The sequence below is a fragment of the Lutra lutra genome, chromosome 5 (assembly GCF_902655055.1).
Source record: "Lutra lutra chromosome 5, mLutLut1.2, whole genome shotgun sequence".
NCBI lineage: Eukaryota > Metazoa > Chordata > Mammalia > Carnivora > Mustelidae > Lutra > Lutra lutra.
This window is the reverse complement of record NC_062282.1, coordinates 41765178-41787179: the sequence shown is the minus strand read 5'-3', so window position 1 is coordinate 41787179 and position 22002 is coordinate 41765178. Positions and strand designations below refer to the sequence as shown.

Below are 22002 nucleotides of genomic sequence, written 5' to 3'. Positions count from 1 at the left end.
CTTGGCTGCAAATATGTGAGCACCAGCCCCAGGGAACAGCACACATGAATGACTTGTCACACTTCGTGAGAACAAATCTAGAACCAGCAGGTGCAAATTACTGGTTTGGGCTCAAACATTTCCCAAACCCACGGGGCCATCCAACCTCAGAATGGCTGCTCTGGGGAAGAGAAAGCCTGGATGAGGAGTTCAAGGTGGAAGCTGGAGAGGCATCTGTCAGGGACCACGGCGGAGGGACGGCTGCCCTGCCCAGACCAGAGGGCTCCAGGGCTCTTTCAGCAGAGTCCTACTTTCTTCTTGCTGCTAATTATCCTGCTTGTTTAGGAACTTGTAGTTTTTAAGAGGTAACCCAACATCCATCTGCTCCCAAATTACAGACCTCAGTGAAGTCATAATGTACCTTCTCCCCTGTTAAGCCTCACCTTTGAGGACTGGTCATAGAAGAGGGGCTCATCTCAGAGCCCCACTCTTTCATACACTCTCAAATTGGTTTAGAGGAACGAGACAGGAGTCTTTCCAGATGTTTAGGTAAAACTTGCAGGATTGCTTTTTTCCTTCTGGGTCAGTACTGCCATTCTGAGGTCCCCAGCTTCCCTCCCTCCCCCACGTCCAGAATTTTCCCTCCCACTTCTCTCCATACTGCCTAAGGGAGAATTCTCATAAAGGCTCAAGGAGAGTTTCTCTAGGGCTGTAGAGGTAGCTCAACTGCCTGTGTTTTTTCTGTCTGCCCCTGTGGCAGGTCCTGCCATCTGACAAGGGAGCTGGGAGCCTGGGCTTCCTACCTTGGCAGGTGAAGCATCTGATGTGAAAGTGGTTGTTGTGGACACGGACCACTTCTCCTTTGCAGGTGTCTCCACAGCGGTAGCACTGGATGACATTGGAGCTGCCTCGGGGATTGTAAGGATTCTGCTGATAAGGAACTGTAGGAAGAAACAAAGAGATCACTATCCAGAAGGCCTGTCTCCTTTACAAACTCTGTTACAAGACATTATCATAATCCTAACTGGGAGAAAAAGCAGAACATGTGCAGGTAATTAGCCAAGTACCTTCAATACATCAGCAGGCTGCATATGCCAAGCTAAGTCACCATGGAGATGTGAGTCCATGAATCTCCTTAAGCAGGCAAAGACTTATGAGTGAGCATAAGCTTTCCTTGCCATAATAGAGGTCAAATTTATAGAAGAACTAAAGTAAAGTACTAAAGTAAAGTAAAGAAGAACTAAAAGTAAAGTAAAAGAAAAAGTAGAGTATTTCAAGGTAAATGATTCAGAAATAACAGTTCTTGGGTGATTCTGGATCAAAACCAGGACTTCTCAAGAGAATTTCTTCTCAAGGTCCCAGACTTCTCAGGTCCCAGACTTCTCAAGAGAATTTGGTTCTTGCAGTTGACGTGGGTCTCAAAGAAATGGGCGACTGACCCTACCTCCAACGGGCTTGGAGCAAAGCAAGTGACATTCCCCTCTCTGGGCCTCTAGTTTTGACATCTATAAAATGAGGGTGGTCAATGGTAGTATGGGTTTTGTACAAAAGAGGCATAAAGGGGTGGTACTCTAGTTGGAAGGAGGTTGGAGAGAGGACTCATCTGAGTGGCACTTTCCATAACACTGAGAAAATGTCAAAAGTATATAATTAAGAAAAGAAATCTGGTAGAGATTATGAAGGGCCTATGGTCACTGAGGTTGGGTACTTGACGATACTGTATAGAGCTACTACCCTATAGGTCTATTCTCTTGCCCAGACTCTCCATGGCCACGTTTCCAGAACTCCTGTCCCTGAGATATACTTTGCTTGGCCACTCTAAAATCTGGCCTCTGGTATTTAATATTAGTAGGCACCTGCTTAGAATAAAAAAATTCAGGGTTGGGAGGGATACTGCCAGCTCTCAGGTCCAACCTCATTATGTATAAGCTACTGAGATAACTTTGCCAACGTGGAACCAGATCTTCTCTCTTGTAAGAAGTCCCTGGGGAGATCGGGAGAGAGCTCCTCAATTCCTCAATTCTCAAAGTTGAAGCAACAGTCCCAAATCTTTTGCTCATACTCTATTAGGAGGAAGCTCACTCTTGTCCTGGCTATAAAGATGACCACCTGATTGGAGGGGAATTGATGTTTACCATTTAGACATGCAGGCTTACTGCCTAAATTTTGAATAAGTTTATTATAAATTAATCTGGACTCACATGAACCTTGAACTGCAAAGGAATTTACAAAATACTTGCTTCAGGGCTTCTTGACCTAGTGTGGTCATGGTTAATGGGTGTTCACTGAAATTTGAATCTTTTATTCTAGGCACAAAGAAGGATGGCACATGGTGTCTTGCTTGGCAATGAAAAGTGAATGGAAATCATGTGTGTCACTTTCAACTGGAGCCAGCCAGTTTGTGATCTGCCATATTGCCTTTTCCATAACCCAGCAACCAGGGATATCCCAGATGGTGTGCCGGGTGCATCAGCTCGGATCCCTGATTGAGCCCTGGAGTGCAGATCCAAGACTAACCCAGGACGAACATCTATGGTGAGCAGGGAGTAATTTTTGTTGTCATGACCTTGTTACTGCAGCGTATCTGGATGGATATGCCTGGGATCTAATATTTCTAATTAAATATAAAATTTGGTATTATGTACATTATGCTACAGCTCTCTTCAGATTCTCAAAGATGGCCTCCAAAACTGATCTTAGCTGCCTTCCTCCTTTTAAAGACAAGTAACAGGAAAACAGGATTTCCTTTTTCTTTCTTTTTTTCTTTTTTTTTTTTTTTTAAGATTTTATTTATTTGGGAGAGAGAGAGAGGAGAGAGATTGAGAGAACGAGTGGGATGAGGGGCAGAGGAAGAAGCAGAATCCCTGCAGAGCAGGGAGCCTGATACGGAACTTGATCCCAGGACCCTGAGATCATGACCTGAGCCAAAGGCAGACACTTAACTGACTGGGCCACCCAGGCACCATGGACTTTCAATTATCTTCCACTTACAGGTCTCCCGAATCCCCCTTGTGCTATAGGGCAAGAAGCTGGTTACTGAGCCCTGAAAGTGTTGCATCTGACAACTTTGCTGTCTGAGGCGGGAAAATAATATCCTTCTCAGAATCTTTGTCTCAAAGAGTCCCTGCCCCTTATTCAACTTTTCTGCTGTCTTAAATTTAAGACAAAATGTAGTGAGTTAGCTAGTTAACTGAATCATTAATTAACTCACTAAATGGGTTAATACACACGAAGCATTTCAAAAAGTGCATGAAGTGTTCCACAAATGCTCACCGGTACCATGACCATCACACCCGCCCCACAGCTCGGAGCAATCCTTCCCCACCCCCAGAACGTCCATAACCATTCATCCCATCTCCCCTTCTGCTTTCTTTGCTTTGTGCTCACCACCCCTGGAAAATATTTCACTCTTCCCTCTTCTACCAGTTCGTGAGAAAGGTATCTGAACAGTGTGCGGATCCACGACTGTTGAGGGAAACAAAACTGTGAGTCTGAAAATCAAGTAAGAACTAACAGGATAATCATCACCGACAGCAATGAGAAGTCTGAAAAGTACCCAAAAGCCCCCCTGCCCCAGAATCACTGCCCGAATTCTCATTTACCTTTTCTAATTTAACCTGCCTTATTGCTTGAGAACCAACTTCTACGATCAATTAGATTTTCCCCTGATTTGATTTTCTGGGGGAAATTGACTTGGGATCATGGTTTTCAGTCAAGACTCAGTCTTTTTTTTTTTTTTTTAAAGATTTTATTTATTTATTTGACAGATCACAAGTAGGCAGAGAGGCAGGCAGAGAGAGAGATGGAGAAGCAGGCTCCCTGCTGAGCAGAGAGCCCGACTCGGGGCTCGATCCCAGGACCCTGGGATCATGACCTGAGCTGAAGGCAGAGGCTTAACCCACTGAGCCACCCAGATGCCCCAAGACTCAGTCTTTGACCCACTCAGATAAAAAGATGTAAAATCTGGTGGAGGGGACAGATTAGGAAAATGGGTTTTCTGGGCACAGAGTTAGTGATGACCCTCCCCCGCCAACTCTGCTGCTTTCCTCAGGATAAGGGTGCTCCTTTGGTGCTGCTGACTGTGGCTGGAAACCCACAAGCGTCTGATGTTTGTAAATCGTCCCACAAATAGAAATGCAGGCCTCGTTTGTGTGAGTTCTTCCAGATTGCTGATGTAAACTGTGATTATAAAAGGGCAGCAGTGTAGCAAGATTTGAGTTTACAGACATGTGAAGATTTTCCTTATCTAGATAATGCCAACAGGAGCTCTAGGGGTCAGGGGAAGGTAGGCTGAGCTGTGCCATATCAGCTCTTGCCCTGAAAGCTACCTCGTTCCCAACAAGATCTTGTATCTTTGGGTAATTAAGTCAATGACATAATCAAACCATACTCTGTGTGTGTGGAAGGTGCCATTTCTTCCCACCAATCTCTATCCACCCTCCCCCAAAGCACTGGAATTTTATTGCTGATTTTCTGCTGGTTATTATTTCCACGAATTTTGATCTCAGAAAGAACTAGAAGCTAGTCACATGATTTATAACATTTGTCTTATGTACAAATGTCTCTTTAATTCCAGATTGACTTGTACTTGTATTTTGAACTACCTGTCCTTGACAGCAACATTTTAGAGAAGACATGAGCCTCAAAGGACATTAGCTCGGATGACTTGTGAAATAATCCATGAAGTTATGAAGTTTAGAGACCTGGATCATGGGATATGTTTCTAAAACATGGCCAGGAAAGGGCACATAGGAGGGACATTGGCAGTGACAGTCTGTAAGGAGTGCTGTCCAACAGATTTCTGAGTACAGAAATGTTCAATATTTACACTGTCCAAAATAATAGTTACTAGCCCTATGTGGCTGTTGAACATTTGAAACACGGCTAGTGTGACTGAGGGACTGAATTTTTAATTTTATCTCATTTTAACAATATAAATTTACATTTAAGTAGCCACATGTGGCTAGTGGTACCATTACTGGACATTTCAACTTTATAGAGCCATAAAGAGAAAACCAGGCACTAGGACTGGGGAAAGAAGAAATGAACTCTGCTGGAGCCCTACTTAAATAAAAATAACATGTGCAAATTAATTCGGGTATACCACCTCAGACTTAAATTATTCCTTTTCATCCTTGAAGAGTGTTAAAGTTGTACTCAAAAGCAGTTTGCAATCTGAACCAATTACACACACAGTCACCCATCCTGAATTTGACCTAGAAACAAAAGATTCCGAGCAATGCGATAAATATTAATTTTTTTAAAAGTCACAATTTTTCAGGTACTGCGAGACTGAACAATCTTAATTTTTCCAAGACTAGAAGCAAAGAGGTCAATTGGCAATGGCTGTCAGTATACTTTTTTAAGACAGAAAATCAGCCCAGTCAGCACCTGTGAGATGAAAAATGAAGGGTTGGCTGCAATTGCACTAATGGGTATTTACCCCAAAGATACAGATGCAGTGAAAAGAAGGGTCATCTGAACCCCAATGCTCATAGCAGCAATGGCCACAGTCACCAAACTGGAAAGAACCAAGATGCCCTTCAACGACAAATGGATGAAGAAGATATGGTCCATATATACAATGGAGTATTATGCCTCCATCAGAAAGGATGAATACCCAACTTTTGTATCAACATGGATGGGACTGGAAGAGATTATGCTGAGTGAAATAAGTCAAGCAGAGAGAGTCAATTATCATAGGGTTTCGCTTACTTGTGGAGCGTAAGGAATAACACGGAGGACATTGGGAGAAGGACAGGAAAAGTGAATTGGGGGAAATCAGAGGGGGAGACGAACCATGAGAGTCTGTGGACTCTGAGAAACAAACTGAGGGTTTTCGAGGGGAGGAGCGGGGGAGGTTAGGTGAGCCTGGTGGTGGGTATTATGGAGGACACGTATTGCATGGAGCACTGGGTGTGGTGCAGAAACAATGAATCTTGGAACACTGAAAAAATAAAATTAAATTAAAAAAATAAAAATAGGGACGCCTGGGTGGCTCAGTTGGTTAAGCAGCTGCCTTCGGCTCAGGTCATGATCCCAGCGTCCTGGGATCGAGTCCCACATCGGGCTCCTTGCTTGGCAGGGAGCCTGCTTCTCCCTCTGCCTCTGCCTGCCACTCTGTCTGCCTGTGCTCACTCTCGCTTCTCTCTCTATGACAAATAAATAAATAAAATCTTTAAAAAAAAAAATAAAAATAAAAATGTTATTTGTGCAGGTGAAAAAAAGAAAAGTGAAGGGTCTGAAACAGACACGCAGCAGACCTTTAGTTCTAAGAGAAAATACAACTTAATTCCACAACTAAATTTGCAAGTAAAGCTCTTCCCAAGTGTGACAGAGATAATTTAAAAGTGTGGGAGCACAGCCACAAATTAGAAGGGGAGGGGCGCGTGAGTCAGAGGAGCTAGAAATGTTCCCGCACCCCGCTTTCCTCCTTCTCTCCGGGGGGCTGTTGTTCCTGTCTCAGGAGTTTCTCATTGAGGAGCCCCAGCCGGCCTGAGTTCCGGTTCTCTCTCCGTTGTTACCTGCTTTGACCCTCTTGGACGCGCCCTCCATCTGCAGTCACTGAGGATGAGATGCGACAAAATGATTTACAAAACCCCCTCCAATTAAAAGCTAGTTCTGGCTCTGTGTGTCCTTCTCTGTGCCTCTTCTGCCCTCCACACACTCCCTTCTCTCCATTAACTGGTCTCACTCTTCAACTCCCGGGTGCTGCCATTCGATTACTCTCTCTTAAGAGCCGGTCATGGCATGCTTCCCCTCTCACAGACAACGTGACCTAAGTTATGCTCCCCTCACCGACGTGGTGCCTGCACGGTTGGTCCTTCCCCCTCTGAGGGTGGCCTGACCTTGTAGAAAGAGACGTGCCTCTGTTCTAATCGCGTCATCTTTAAACTCGTCTTTAGGAGGTAGAAGCACCTATGGTGTCCTGGGGCGTAATTAAAAGAGTGACAAAGCTGTCTTGGAGACAACAGAACCACTGTGAAAAATGGCTGGAAGTGTAATAGAAACAGTGCGGCTTCTGCCTGAACAGTGCAACATCACGTAGAGAGAATCAACCAGCTCCAAAATGAGCTCGCAACCGCCCCGGGCCCGGGGAAGCAGCCGGGTGCCGCAGCTGTCACACGTCGGCAACTCACGGCTTCATTAGGGCCCAAAGTACCCTGAGTGTGTTCACAGGTATTTCCTAAGCATGGAGGAGGAGACCCGACTGTGGATCCAGGCATTTTACGGGTGGAAAGCAGTCTGCCTGACAGGTTAGGGTGGGGTCTGTGGACAATAGTCTCTGGTCCTTTACGACATGACCTTGAGTTTGGGGTTTTGGAGTTGAACCGGGATCTGCAGCCCTGATCCCATCTCCTGGGAAAAGGCGGCAGTGACAGGGGATCCCTGCATTGACAGGCACCGGGTGCAGGGGTTCGGGGTGTGGATGCTGGAGTCAGGGGGGCTGAGTTGGTATTCTAGCTCTGCTGCCTGCCGGCTGTTGTGACCTTGAACAAGTTAAGTGCATGATGACGCCTGTCTCAGTTTGCTCATCTCTAGAGTGGGAAAAATTCAGGTCAGCTGTGAGTATTAAATCGCTTCAGTTATATAAAAGTGCTTGGGACACTGCTTGGGCTTAGCGAATCTAAGCAAAAATTAATATTAAAGGCTCTCTGAAGTCACGCACCCCCCACCTCAACTCAGTGCGGGAATTGTTTCTGAATTGCCCCTTGCCACTCGCCCCGGGTTTGGCTCAAATATCGTCAAATCCGTTTTGGGGCTAGTCCAACTTGGGCAAAGGTTTTCTGGTTGTCCCTCCCTGCTGCCGCTCAGGAAGAGAAGCCCCGGCTGCAGCCGGTTCACCCCCTTAAAGCAACCTCTTCTTTCTGCCCCCATCCCTGAGCTTTCTGTTGATGGGTTTCTGTGGGCTGCAGAGGTGGGTGGCTGACACGCTTTTGATGTATCCTGCTGAGGAATGTGTGAATTGGGTGTTTCCTGTTGTGGGAAACAGAGGCTATGATCTATGTTTTCCTGGGGTGGTGTATTTTGGGCACATCTGCTGTTTCCAGGGTGATGTGTTGGTGTGTCAGTTGTGTGTCCATACTTAGAAGAGATGGGGAATTTGTTTTCTGAAAACTCTGCTAGGGAGACCGTGAGAGCTGCTTTTGGTAACCCCTAAGGGCCCCGCGTGTATCATTTCATTGTGTCATGACATCTATGCTCATCGTGCGAATCCCTGGAACCCATCAGAGCTCCCTGGGCTGAGAGGTCACCTAATACAGAGATTGTGAGCATCGTGAGGGCAGGGACCACGGTGTCCTGTCTGTCTCTGCACTGTCCGTGCCAGGTCTGTAAAGGCTCAGTAACTACTTGATGGTAAATACAAGACCGAGTAAGATGAGTCCCATGGTTTCATTTAGCAAATGAGAAGGCTGAGGCCCAGAGGGAGATGGAGAGAACTTGGGCGTGCCGTGTGTCAGTGTCTGAGGGTGTATGTTCTAGGATAATAGGATAAAAGAGAGCGCAACCTGCAGTGTAGCCCACGGGTCACAGACAGGTGGGGGAGGGAGTTCACAGTAGAATATGCTTCCATCAGTCTGGAGTCGTGCTGAGGCTTAGCATTAGCCTAGGTGGGCTGGGAGTGGGGATGGGGGGTCCGAGGTCCAAGATGCAGAAGGATGAGGAGGGAGCTCGGAATGAAGCCATGCATGAAGAAACAGCAGGGGCGAACGCCCAAAGAAAGGTCTGGAAGGATAAGAGAGCGTATTTGCAGAGTGGTTACTCTGTCAGGAACTGGGCTCAGCAGTGTACATATGCCATCTCACTGAGTTCTCATAATTCGGGGAGGGGGGTGATATTATTATCCCTATTTTACAGATGGGGAAACGGAGGCCCAAAGAGCTGAGGTCACTTGCTCACAGCCATATCATTAGTAAATGGCAGAAGGACCTGAACTTAGGCAGCTCTCACGAAGCTCTACTGCTGGCCACGCAGAAGGGCCAAGAGGGGTTCCCTTTGGGGAGGGAGTGAGCTTGGGGGAGGCTACGGGGGATCTACTATCCCTCCCCCCCAGTAATCATCCATCCATTACCCGGCTGACTTAAGATACGTACATAAATTCCACACAGGTTGGGGAATAATGTTTGTGGGGTACAGACCAGGAAACCAGGCGCAGTGACTGAGCATCTGTGGCTGAAGGTGAGGATGAAGGGGCTGTGATGGCTGCCCCCAGGGCGAGGGGATGGCCACCTGGAGTCACTTCTGTGGCTCAGGACAGACGGCCTGGCAGGTGTGCGTGTGGGGCTCCCTGGAGGGGCAGCTCAGCAGGTGCTGGCAGCTGGTGCTGGGAAGAGGCAGGAGCCCTCTGGGGATCCCCGGGTCCCTGCCCAGGTGGCCTGGCCTGGCCACACTTTCCCGTGTCAGCAGGTCAGGAATGTCAGTAACACAGCCTGTAACCCCAAGACGCTCTTGTCAAACCTTTGCTGCCACAGAAACCCTTTCCCAGCCTCTCTCTCTGCCAGGCTCGGCAGTGTGCTCCGCGGTCAGGGAGTGCGGCTGGCAGCAGGGCTCGAGCAGACGGACTTGCTAGACCCAGCCGGGCCCCTTAGCACGGCCAGGGCCCTGGAGGGGCTGGGGAGGGCAAGGCCTGACCCGCAGCCACAGCTGGAAGGTATTCTTCATGTGAGAGTGGGGTCCCTCACTGAAATGGGAACAGCGTATTTGTTATTGATTTGGTGAATTCAGAAAGCTGGTCCAGATCCGGAGTCAAAGAATTAGGTTTCCCCTTATTTCTATGTTCATCTTATGATTGTTAAAAAGAAAAAGATAAGAAAAAAAAGAAGAGACTGTGTATTTCTGATTGAAGTCAATAAAACACTGTACGATTAAAAAAAAAAACAAAACAAAACGAGAAAAGCCCTCAATTCTGTAAGTCAGAGTGGTTCCTCTTTCAAGATAAGCAGAAACTAAGTGGCAGGCAGTCTGCACCTCCGTTCCCCTCTTCACTGGGGGGTCTGGTCCAGGGCTCAGCCCAGCGGGGGCAGCATGGGCCTCTTTTCTAAGGACTCAAATAGATCTGTGTTCTCATTTCTTTCCCTGAGATTCTCCTCCCCACCTCTGGGCCAGGGAATCATTTTTTGTTAGCTGGGGCTAAAGGAGCCCTTTCTGCCCTATCTAATTTATACTTTCTCTAGAATATTTAGCTTTGTAATGGATCCTTCCTGTTTTGAGGGCACAGACTTGAAACTCAAAAGCCAGGAAGCGACCTCTTTTTGTCTCTGCCTTCTGCTGCCCATCCTGGCCCTGAGGCCTCCCTCCCTGAATAGAGGGGGAAGGATGAAGACGGCGGCTGAAGGAAATACCAGTTAATATTTCAAGAATATCATCTCGCTACACTGGGGCCATGAGTTTTGAAAATCTAATCTAGAGACCTGGGTATGAACGGCTGAGGGTCTGTTGAGCCCTGACGGAGAAGGGGAAACTACCTAGCGAATCTGGCATTTTTCCCACTGGGGTTGCCTCCTGTCAGCAAACACCAAAGTCTCTTGTCACACTGCTGACTCTCTTCCTCACTACCTTTACCAAGTCCCCAGTCAGGGACACTGAGGGGCTATAAGAGGAGCCCAATACGAACACAAATTGAGCAATTACTTTGTGCCATGCCCCTTGGGCTTCATACCTCCCAACTCACTGAATTCTCTCAGCCCCAGGAGACAGATACCATGGGATCCCTCTTCTATCTATGGGCAATCTGAGGCCCAGGGAGGTTTGTTAATTTGCCTGAAGTGCCATCACATGTAAAGGTTGGAGCTAGGGTTGAGGCAGGCACTGTAGATCTAGAAGAGATTTGCCCAGGGGATATTTCCAGCTGGGCTTCCTTCTGCCCAGTGTCTCCTGAGGGAAAGAGGGGGACCTGCCCAAGCATCGCCAGCAGGCAGCATGGGGCTGTCTTGCACTGGGGCCTTGACACACCTTTTCCAGCATCTCTACAGCTTTTTGGGAATACGATTTGGGTTTCCTCTGGGGTCCTGGAAGCCATGTTGGAAGTAGAGGGACTCCAGGAAGCCAGTGATTGTCTGTGCTCTGAGTGACTCCGTCCCTTGGCCTGTGAGCCGGAGGTTTGAACACTTATACAATGTTTGCTTCCTGAGGCTGGCAGGCCATCAAGCTCTGAGACACCGTTGAGAAATGCAAGAAACATCAGCTCCCCTTGACTTACGGGTTTTTAGCGGAAGACACACAGAAAACATCTTGTCTAGAGGTTTCTTTTTCGTTTTCCTTTTTGGTTTTTTTGGAAGCTTCAAACATTTCCTTGAAATGCTGAAATGGCCTCCAGGTTGTACAGATTCCATCATAAACCATGCTCGGAATGCAAACATCCAGTCCCCTGGCGGGCATTCGGGGACAGCCGCCAGACCAGGGGATGCTTGCACTGCATGGGGCTACCAGACACGCTTTACTTGGGCAGCCTGGTGTTTGTTTCTGAGCCTTCCAGAACACCATGGTTCCTACCTCTTCCTTTCTGCCTCACCCCTGGCAAACTTCTCTCCCTCACAACCAGGCACCTGAAGGTACGGGTGTCGCGGTTCCCGCCTGGGGTCCATAGAGCTTCTATAATTGAAGAGGTGGAGGGCCTGACACGGACCTACTTATGACCCTCTCTCTCTCCAAGCTGGCCCCCAGCTCCCTCTCCCACACAAGCACACCTTTACAGCCCTGAGGCGCAGAGAGGGGCTGAACCTGCTCAGCGTCCCCACCATGCTGGCCACACTAGGACCAGCAGAGAAATGCTCTGGCTTCAGATCGGGCAGATTGCCTGAGAGGACGCCAGAATGACGGCCAAGTGACACAAGTTAGGGAATTCTCAAAGTCATTCCAAGCAGCCTTAGCACTCAGAGGGCAGAAGTCCCCCAGAGACCCCTCTTTGGTGTCCAGAGTGCTTGTTCTATAGGGATCTCCTGGATGACTTTTGCTCCGTCCATTCACCCTCAGGCGTGATTGCTCCAAGAGCATCCCCCCAACCCGAAATCTGCGCTATCAGTCAGGTCCCCCTCTCCCCAGGCTGACGGGATGGCTCACATCCTATCACTGTGTCCCATCTCCTCCCTCCTTCTGTCTTGCTCTTTCCCTCGATTTCCTTTTCCCTTTCTCCCTTCCCTTCCTTCCTCTGTCCTATCAGGATTTCGGTTAACCCCTGGCTCTTCCTTGAGAGGGGGATGTAGGAGTCCTCAGGCAGGACATGCCCCATTCTTGAGTCACTGTTTTCCCATCTACAAAGGAAAAGGCTTGCATTCTTGGATCTCTCACTTTGCTTTCAGATCCAATAATCTATGCATACTAAACAAGGTTGCAACACAAAATGCCTTCAGGGGCCAGGCAGGTAATGTTAGTGGATAATCAATCCTAGGGGACGAAACTAAGGAGGCTGGCTCACCTAAAGGAAGAAGAAGAAGAAGCAGCTGCTGGGCCCCAGGGGATTTCTGTCCTGCAAAGGCACGTGAAGGTCCCCAAAAGGCTTGTCTGTGGGAGTGTATTCTGCCCGTGGGCCACCAATTTGGGATCTCTGCATCCAGACAGATAGATGACCACAAAGTCACTTCCAATTATCATCTGAGAAGTCACGTGCTCACCATATGCCTGTAGGATCTGGAAGAACAGAATATTCCTAAAATGAGGTCTTGCAGAGCCCCAGGCTGGATAAAGGAGTGCCACAGAAGCCTGTTACTCTCAAGGTCTCTATGACATTACTCAGGGACAGGCAAAGGTTTTCAAGGTTTTTTTGACCGTGAATCACTAGGCGAAATTAATTTTGCAGAATGACCCAGGACACAAATAGGTGAAACAAAAGTTTCCCAGACAAAACTTCTTTTTAGTAGGCATGATGTGTCCTGGTATTTTTTCTATTTCTATTTTCTTTAATAGCTCATGCCATTTCATTAAAAAATGTTGTCTGCAACCCAATAATATGTATAAGATCAAAAGGGAAAAGAATGATAAAGATCCTTCTAGGTTTGCCCTGCCCCATACGGTAGTCATTCTTTATATGTGGCTATTCAAATTAAAATTAAGTAAAATTAAAAATCCCATTTCTTAATCACACTAGCCACATTTCAAGTCCTCGATGGCCAGCATGTGGCAAGTGGCAATTATATTGGATAGCACAGAAATAAAACATTTTCATTAGTGCAGAAAGCTCTATTAGACATCCTCATCTACAAAAAGCCTCACAGTTTTGTCACTGAGGAGACCAAGGCCCACGGCCCTTCAGAGAGATGCATTTGAAATTGTGGATGAAAGGGTTGGGGACAAATGATTGTAGCCTCCTAGATGTCTTCCAATGTCACAAGAGGAATTAGGATGAAGAGTGGCCCCTTGCATATTTATCCTCATGACAAGACCCACAACTCAAAGACCACATCCTTAAGTCTACACCCAAGGTTGTGGATCAGAACCTTAACCCTCACGGAAAAACAAAAGCAAATTTTCATTGCCATCCATGAAATTTATGGAGTGGGTTCTGGGAACCGGAGAGAGAACCAGTTATGGAACCTGTCAAATCTGGGCTCAAATCCAGACTTTCTCTCATAGCCTGTATGAGATTGAGCTGAATGCCATGTCACTGGGCCTTAGCTTCCCGATCTGTAAAATGGGAATAATATATTTGCCTTTTAGAAGTTCTGAATGGGGCAGAAGTGGTGTACACATAGTGCTTTTCTTTTCTTTTTCATGTTTTATTTATTTATTTGAGAGAGGCAGAGCATAAGCGGGGGAGAGGGAAAGGGAGAAGCAGACTCCCCACTGAGCACAGAGCCTGATGCAGGGCTCCATCCCAGGATGCTGGGATCATCACCTGAGCTAAAGGCAGATGCTTAACCGACTGAACCACCCAGGTGCCCCGACATAACGCCTTTCTTCAAGGAAGTGCTTTTTGCCCCATCACCTGCTACGTTGCAAGTGCTACCCCCAAGCCCGTTGTAATGACATGATCGTGATAATGGTAGCAGCAGTAATGATAACAAAATGAAGCTAAATATTGTGGCAATGTAAGACTAAACTAAATACACCTCCCACTCCAAAGGAAATTCCAGGATGGAGGAGGGAAGATTTTTTTTTTTAATTACCTTTTTAATGTTCTACCCAGTCCTGGAACTAGTAAGTGCTCCATTCATACTTGCCAAATGAATGAATAGTGGTAACACATAGTCCCTAAGTGCTACAGTCTCAGGGAGAGTTTGGTAAGAGAATCAGAGAGGTCCAAAAACGGAGTAACATTTTTAAGAATTCTTTTTTTTTTTTTTTTAAGATTCATTTATGAGAGAGAGAGAGAGAGAGAGAAAACACTAGTTGGGGGAGGGGCAGAGGGAGAGGGAGAGAGAATTCGCAAGAAGACTCCCCACTGAGTGCAGTGCCCAAGGCGGGGCTTTATCCGGGGGCCCTGAGATCATGACCTGAGCGGAAATCAAGAGTCCCTGCCTCAACCGACTGAGCCACCCAGGCATGAGCGAATTATTTCTGATGGAAAAGGGGAGGAGAGACAAAGAACACAACTGGAGGAGGCACCATTTTGTATTTGCCAGTAGGCTGTCGACACCTGGGATGAAGTCAAGACATGAGACACAACCAAGAAGGAGAATAAAAAGACTAACAGATAATTAGGAGGGAAGATGAAGACTATACTTCCTCTGGAGAGAAAAGATTTTATAGAAACAAAGATCTCCCCCCACCCCAAAATCAACAGGCAACAGCTGCTTTTTGCCTTCAGGAAATAAACCATTGTTCCAGGTTGAAAACTGAACCTGTTTCATCTGGGGGATGAGGGGGAAATGTTTACTTTTTGTGTGTATCAGCAAGTAGTTCTCAATTATCATTTGGCCCATGGAGAGTGCCCTGCAAACAGATTTTTTCCATCCATAAGTGTAGTGGACATCTGTTGTTTTGCCTGCTCAGCATCTGCTCAGCTTCTTCTGGCAACACAACTTCTTTTTCCCGTGGGGCACGTGTTCCGTGGAGTTCCGGTGGGCTGACCCTCTTCCAACGCCGGATCCGAAAGCAGCCTGGGCCTGGCCAATCAGAGGATTCTCTTCCACTTGCTTGGCAGGCACATGACCATGTCATCTCTGGGGTTTTTCTACAGGAGCTCTTGGAGGAGCCATCTGGGTGGATACTGTGGGAGGAGGTGGTCTGGGGCTCCTGCTGCCATCTTGCTCATCTTGGGTCCCCCCGCCCCCATGTTGGGAGAGCCTACTAGAGATGGAAAAAGAGAATGAACAGGTGCTGAACCCATCACTTGTGTCTGTGGCTCCAGATGGGCCTGAAGTCACTGGCATTTTTGAACTTCCCAATTATATGAACAAATATAGCACAGTCCCTTTCTAAAAAAAATATGAGTTAGTCTGAGTTGCAGTTTTGTCACTTTTAGTTGACTACTTTATGTCTTAATTAATCACAGTTTTCCTTCTAAATCATAATCTGTTATCAATTTAAGTTAAACACATTCCAGGACCATTTCATGCTGGACCTCATGGATCTAACACAACTCACAGCATCTAGTTGAGGACACAAGGACGGATGAGGTGGACGGGTCCCTCTCCTCATGTGACACACTCCAGCCTAGAAAATGGCAGGCAAAGTGCTCCAAGAGAGGAAGAGGAGTCTGTTGCTGACTCAATAGCCATGCCTCTCTTTGTCTGCTAACAGAACTTTTCTCTCCTGGAGGAAACCTGCTTCTGTTTACCTTCCCTGAGCAGCCATGTCTTCCAGTCTTCACCTGGGGAGGGAATCTTGGTTGGGGAGACAGATTCTTTTGCCAACTGACTGGCTTAGGCAAAGGCATGTGATATACTCCTGGCCAAGGAGACACAAAGGGAGGACAGGTGGAAGGGGAGGGTTGTCTTTGCTCTTCTTAGCCTCTGGAGGTTTTTGTCCACTTTGGATGCTGGAACTGCAGCCCTGCCTGCCCACGATGGATTCTGAGGGATTCTGGAACTGTAAAGAATCCGGGTGCTTGAGGATGATGCTGAGCCTCTAAATCAACCTGCCTTGGTTCAGCTCCTCGTTGGCTTTTCTAGTCTACGAAATAGACATGGCTACATTCTTTAAGCTACTTTTAGGTGGGGGGCTGTCACTTATTGCTGTGGACCCTCTGTGGAGCCAAGAGGGCTATACTATGGAGCATCCAAGCAGTCAGGAAAAATTTCTGGAGCCACTCTGGAGGTGAAAATGTTAACCGAGTATAGGTGGGGTGAGACAAGGTGGTTGTATAGTGGAAGTCAGTGGTGGAAGTGAAATGGGAAGAAATTTCATCACGGTGGTGCTTTTTACTGTCTGAGTGTTTCTCAAAGTGATCAGCTAACCACCTGCTTCAGGCACCTGGGGAAGGGTTGTTATGGATTGTCAAAATGCAGATTCCTGGGCTTTCCCCCATACCTGCTGAATCAGACTTTAAATTTTAAAACAAGCTCCTCTGGAGAGTCTTTTGTTCATGAAAGGCTGAGAACCCTTGGGTTAGTGACTAGGAGACTCATGTACTCTCTGGCATCAAGATGAGAATTTTAGAAATCTTGATATCTGATAGTAGTGCATATCAAAAGTGTTGTCACAGATGACTTGATGCCAATATCCTTCTGAGCATTACAAAGTATATTTTCTCCGATGTGTTTGCCAGTCTTCACAAATGTTTAAGTCATCTGGCAATGAAATAATGTCCTAATACAAGCAGATTAAACATGCATTTAATTTACTCAGCCCCTTTCTTTTCTCAAGTTGTCATTTCTATTAGGAAGAGCTGTTTCTGGTCTGTGATTAGAGCCACTCCCCATCAAGCAGAGATGAACAGTGGTGTGGGCAGAGACATGAGCAAAGGGGTTTCCTCTCTTTCCACTGTGTTCTGAGGAATGCACTTTTTGGGGTCTCAGAGCCAGCTTCAGATGGTGTCATTTGTTCAAACCAGAGTCTGTTCTTCCACAGGATGAACCCTGAAATTCGTAGGTTTGTTGAAACTCGCATGGTCCATCCATTATCAAGGCATATAGATAGATCCCTTACTAAGCTCCCCACTTCAGCCTTTTCTCTCCATCTCTACCAGCCCCGTCCTAGCCATAAACATCTCTCACCTAGACGACCTCAGTGACCTTCCTACCACACATCTTTTCTCCATCTCAAGGAGGGGCCATTCCCTGATCCCCCTGACCCTACCCACTGGTAGTCATTTCAGCGTCTTGACATCTTATCTCATGTTTTTGTTTTCAGTAGCATAGTGAGGACCAGAACTCAGGACTTCTGATGCCAAGTTTAATGCTCATACTATGGTGACAGGATCTGCTGCACCAGAAGAAAAGGATCTGAACTTAGAGGAGAATGGATTGGGTGGAATGAAATGGAAATGGGCAGCACAGGCAGGAGAGTCAAGCTGACCACAGGGGCAATAGGGGGTGTAGTCAACCAGACCGGAGCAGCTCACAGAGAGAGCACAGTCCATTCGGATCTCGTGAGCAGCCACTCAAAGGTCAGGAGCCAACAGAATCCTGCTGAACTTGAGCTAATCGGAACTTGCAATCTAAGGGTTCTTGCAGATATAGCCTTAAGGAGGGGATTAAAATTTTGTACCACTGTAGTGCAAAAGCAAGCCAGAGACAATAGGTAAATGAATGGGCATGGCTGTGTTCCAATAATACTTTATTTACAAAGATACGCAGTGGGCCAGAGCTGACTTTTGAGCCCTCATTTGTCCAGCCCTGCTATATAGAATCGTTCAGCGGGCTAGCAGAAGTGTGTGTGTGTCTGTGCTCAGTGTCCTGATGCCACCCATCTTTCTAGGCCAGCTCAGAGGCGCTCTGACTGGGTCTTAGACTAGATGATTTGAAAGATCCCTACCCACTATGAGATTCAAGGCTCGTTTGGCCTGATTTTACCTCAAGGATAGAGAGGTAGAATCTCCACCTCCAATTCAAGCTATGTTTGGAATGGAAATTATCCTCCAACAAAATGCCTCCAATTGTAACTGCCAGTTCTATAACTGAGCATATGTTGGTGGAAGCTTCAATTCAAAGCGAGCCAGTTAAAATGCAAGGAAGGGACAGCTAGCAGATCTTTCCAGTTAGAGTCCAGGCTGTTAATTACTTTTGTAAAAGAAATACATAAACATGCAGATGGCAATTGTAGTAAATATGATCATCTACATATAAATATAAAAATCCAACCCACTCCTCAAGGCCTATCTCGTATGCAACATACTTTTAGAACTATTTCCAGATTCTCCCCTCACTCTCCTCTAAATATGAGCTCTCTTCTTTAAAAACTCATGGCATGTACTTTTTATGACTAAGCAGTGGTTCTCAAACTTGAGCCCACATCAGAATCCCTAAATGTCTTGTCAAAACAGATTGCTGGGCCCCACCCCCAGGATTTTCTACTGAGTAGGTCTGGGGTGGGGGCTGAGAATTTGCATTTCTAACAAGATCTCCCGTGATGCTCCTGCCACTGATGTGGGGAGAACCACGGACCCAGACCATGTTCTACCCTATAACCATGTCACTTTTGTGCTTGCTTTATTTCCCCCAGCAGCTTTGAAATTACTTGAGGAGAAATGCTACAGTCTGGAGGATTCTTGTGGGTCCCCTGGACAAACGTTTAGACACACCCATGGGATAAGATGAGGAGTTACGTTTCTGGTCAGGATGAACTTGACAGCTGTTTCCTACAACAGGTATTTCTTGAACCCACAAAAGAAGCAAATGCAACAGACTTGCTCCCAAGGAGTAACCTGTAGCCAGTACAGGAAATTTCTGTGGCTAAACCACGCTGTAACAGAATCACAACATGGTCAAGTTCAATATTCTGGTGGAAGACCAAAACCCAAATGGAATCCATCAAGTGGTTATACAACTCTTCTTATACACAATGTGGTTACTGGGTGTGTGTGGGGGGCCCTGGGAGGGGGGCGAACAATGACAAATACTAGAAACACTAAAGTTTATCTCAATACCCTTTATAAGGAATCCAAAAATAAAAGTACATTGGGTATCAGAATGTGGCTGTATCTGAAGTCAGGGACTTTAAAGAAATGATGAAGTTAAAAATGACATTATCAGTGTGAGCTCTCATCTAATATGACTTGATGTCCTTATAGGAAGAGGAGATCAGGACGTTAAGCATGCCTAAGAGAAGACTGAGTGAAGACACGGGAGAAGATTGCCATCTATAAGCCAAGGAGAGAGGTGTCGGAAGAAAACAACCTTGATGACCCCTTGATCTCAGACTTCCAACCTCCAGAACTATCATAAAATAAATTTCTTCTGTTTAAGCCACTCATGTGTAGTGTTTTGTTATGGTAGCCCTAACAAAGTAATTCAGGCTCCAAAGCAAGCAGTATTTTAGATAGTCTAAAGGGTATAAAAGCTGTCAGAGAATCAAGACCATGTAATGCCCTGAGAGGAGAAGATGCCTTGCACCGTCTGAGCCCTAACATCTCTTGCCCGGAGGATGCTAGTAGGTCTAGACTGGACCTTTCCCTGACTCACTCTCTACTCAGGAACCACAGTGATGTTTTCAAAATGCAAATCTGGCGATGTTTAACCTTGACTCCCATCACCACCAATGGCATTTAAAACCATTCAGTGGTTTCACTTGGCTGTTGGGATAAAGCCAGGCTCCTTGCCATGATCTGCAAGGCCCTGTGTGGCCTGGTCCCCGCCAGCTCCCCCATCTCACCCCAGACGCCTCGCCCCCTCTGGCGGCACCTGACAGCCACACTGGCTCGCTTTCCTTTTCCTCAAATGCATCCTGTTCTCTCTCCACACCAGACATTTCCAGTGGGAAACAGACATGCCAGGGGCCACTTCCACATTTAGATGGGTGGCAGGTCCTGGAAAATGCGTCTGGAGGCAGATGGCTTCCAGCAGGAAGAAGTCTTCACTGCTTTTGCCCCACTGCCTTCGTCAGCCTAGTCACCAGCAGAAATTGTCCAAAGAGCAGCTGAAAAGTGTCAGAACTTGAAGCGAGGGTGCAGTAAAAGGTGAGGCCTACAGAGATGGACACAGGATGTCCTTCCCAAACTAGACCCAGGCGTCACCACTCACCTGGGAATTGTAAAAGGAGCTGAAGGGTGAAATTCTGGGCCTGTTGGCCAAAACAAGTCACCTGCTTTCATGGGCATGATGAAAGGGCTCTTTCTTTTTGGTCTGGCTTGCCCACTGTCCTTCCAGACACAAAGAGAAGAGCAAAGCTTCTATCCTGTGCTCACTGTCCTGTGTCCTCTTTTTATCATCACTTAATTACAGAGACTGTGCTTTCTGAATGAGAGACCGAAATGCACGGTTGGACGCGTGGTCTAACAATGGGATGAAATATTTCAAATGAGGACAATTATACATAAGAACACTAGACCCACAATGGACTGACTCTCTTTACCCTGCCCCATTTACCTATAACCCAAATAAAGCTCGATTTGCCTTGTGCTCAGCTGCTGTCAGAATTGTATTAAATTTTAATGATGAAAAGAAACATGGCCAGCAACCAAAAGTAACAATAATAATAATAAAAAAAGCCAAATATATGTTCGCTTCTCTTTCAAAGACTAGCTAAGGGAAGAAGCTAGCAAAGCAGAGGCTAACTCAAAGGCTTTCTCATTCACTGCTTCATTTGATTGTCACCCAACATGGGAGTTAGGAGAGGTGAGGGTCATGTAGCCTGTTTTATGGATGAAAAACTTGAGGCTTAGGGAACTGGAGAGATGTGCCCAGGCTTCTACACATGCCTTCTGACCCTAGTCCAGTGAGGTTTCTTTTCTGTGTTGGTGCCCATGAGCACATGCGTGCGCACACACACCGCTAGATTCCCTTCCCACCATTTTGCATCTTATAATACTTTTTAGAAAATTTCCTGGCATTAACGTCAGCAAAAATGATGATCACCAATATAAGTTCAAGAAATCCTAGAGATTCATTCACATTTGGTTCTCAAACCCCAGTTAAATGTGTTACTCAGACAAGAAGGAGCAAACATCAATGAAACATACAAGCATTTTCACTCTCTTGGACTCTCTAAGCTAGATTAATGCTTTAAGGGAAAAAAAATCCTACCAGACTACATCTCTTCTAGCCAAAAAGCCATTCTGTCCCTAGTCGACTCCAGGAACCCTGGTACAATAATTAACATGTGGGCCAGAGGCCCAAACTCATTGGCACAGGACAGATTCTCAGATGAGAAACAGAGAAGCCCCAAATCCCACTCACATAAAGGGCTTATTGACATTATCTGTTGAAAAGAATACAGATTTCAAGGGACTTAGGCAGAGAGAAAGTAGAATTTTGGCTATGGAGGAAGTAGGTGGGGGGCAGAGGGAGGACTTCTTCCCGATTTCAAAATGCCTACATGTTCACCAGAGCTTTCTCTATGTTCATACACTCATGTGGACTTTGTAACTTGCTAACAAGCATTTCCCCATAGCACTGATAGCACAGAAGCCAAAATAATCTGGGCCAGCCAACACATTCCAGTTGTAAAACAGAAGGTCGCAGAGAGTTCCCACAGGCAGATTAGCTATGTGTGATGCTCAGGTGCCCTGGGCTTGGGGGGTGGCCCGCTCAACTTGGGGCTAAATCCAGGAAGAGAGATGGTCTCAGTAACAGCAATGGCATTCTGATCTGGAAAACTAAAAGAAGATAGTGGTTCAATTATTAGTGGGAGAGAGACCGAGGGGATTAGGCCTAAAAGACCCATGAGAAAAACCAGAGGTCTAAAAAGTGCCAAAAAAAGAGATGGACACAGGCATTCATTCCATTTTCTCCTGGTCCCTGTGCTGAGTGTGGGATGCGGAGGACACACTCCGCGTTGTCCTGCTAGAGCTGGAGGACAATCCCTGCATGTTGGATCATTAGTTTGTGTTCAGATTCTTCTCCACTGGAGGTGCATGCAGAACCCTGAGTTGTAGCCCAACAGATGGACTATAAAGCATCACTAGGAAGAGAGGCTGTCTCAGCCTTCCTAAGGACAAGATGTCCTAAGGTTTCCTCGATTTCTTTGACACAGAAAGCTTTTCCCACA

The 22002-nt window shown here is 46.6% G+C and overlaps 1 protein-coding gene across 8 annotated transcripts in view; it reads right to left on the bottom strand.

Moving 5' to 3' along the window:
• The window catches only part of ABLIM3 (actin binding LIM protein family member 3), a 110038-nt gene that overhangs the window by 71264 nt on the left and 16772 nt on the right, over positions 1-22002 (bottom strand). For all 8 annotated transcript variants that reach the window (XM_047731399.1, XM_047731397.1, XM_047731401.1 and 5 more), the window contains one exon: positions 783-920. In XM_047731399.1, coding sequence (XP_047587355.1) covers positions 783-920 — 138 coding nt within the window. The remainder of the gene's footprint in view (positions 1-782; positions 921-22002) is intronic.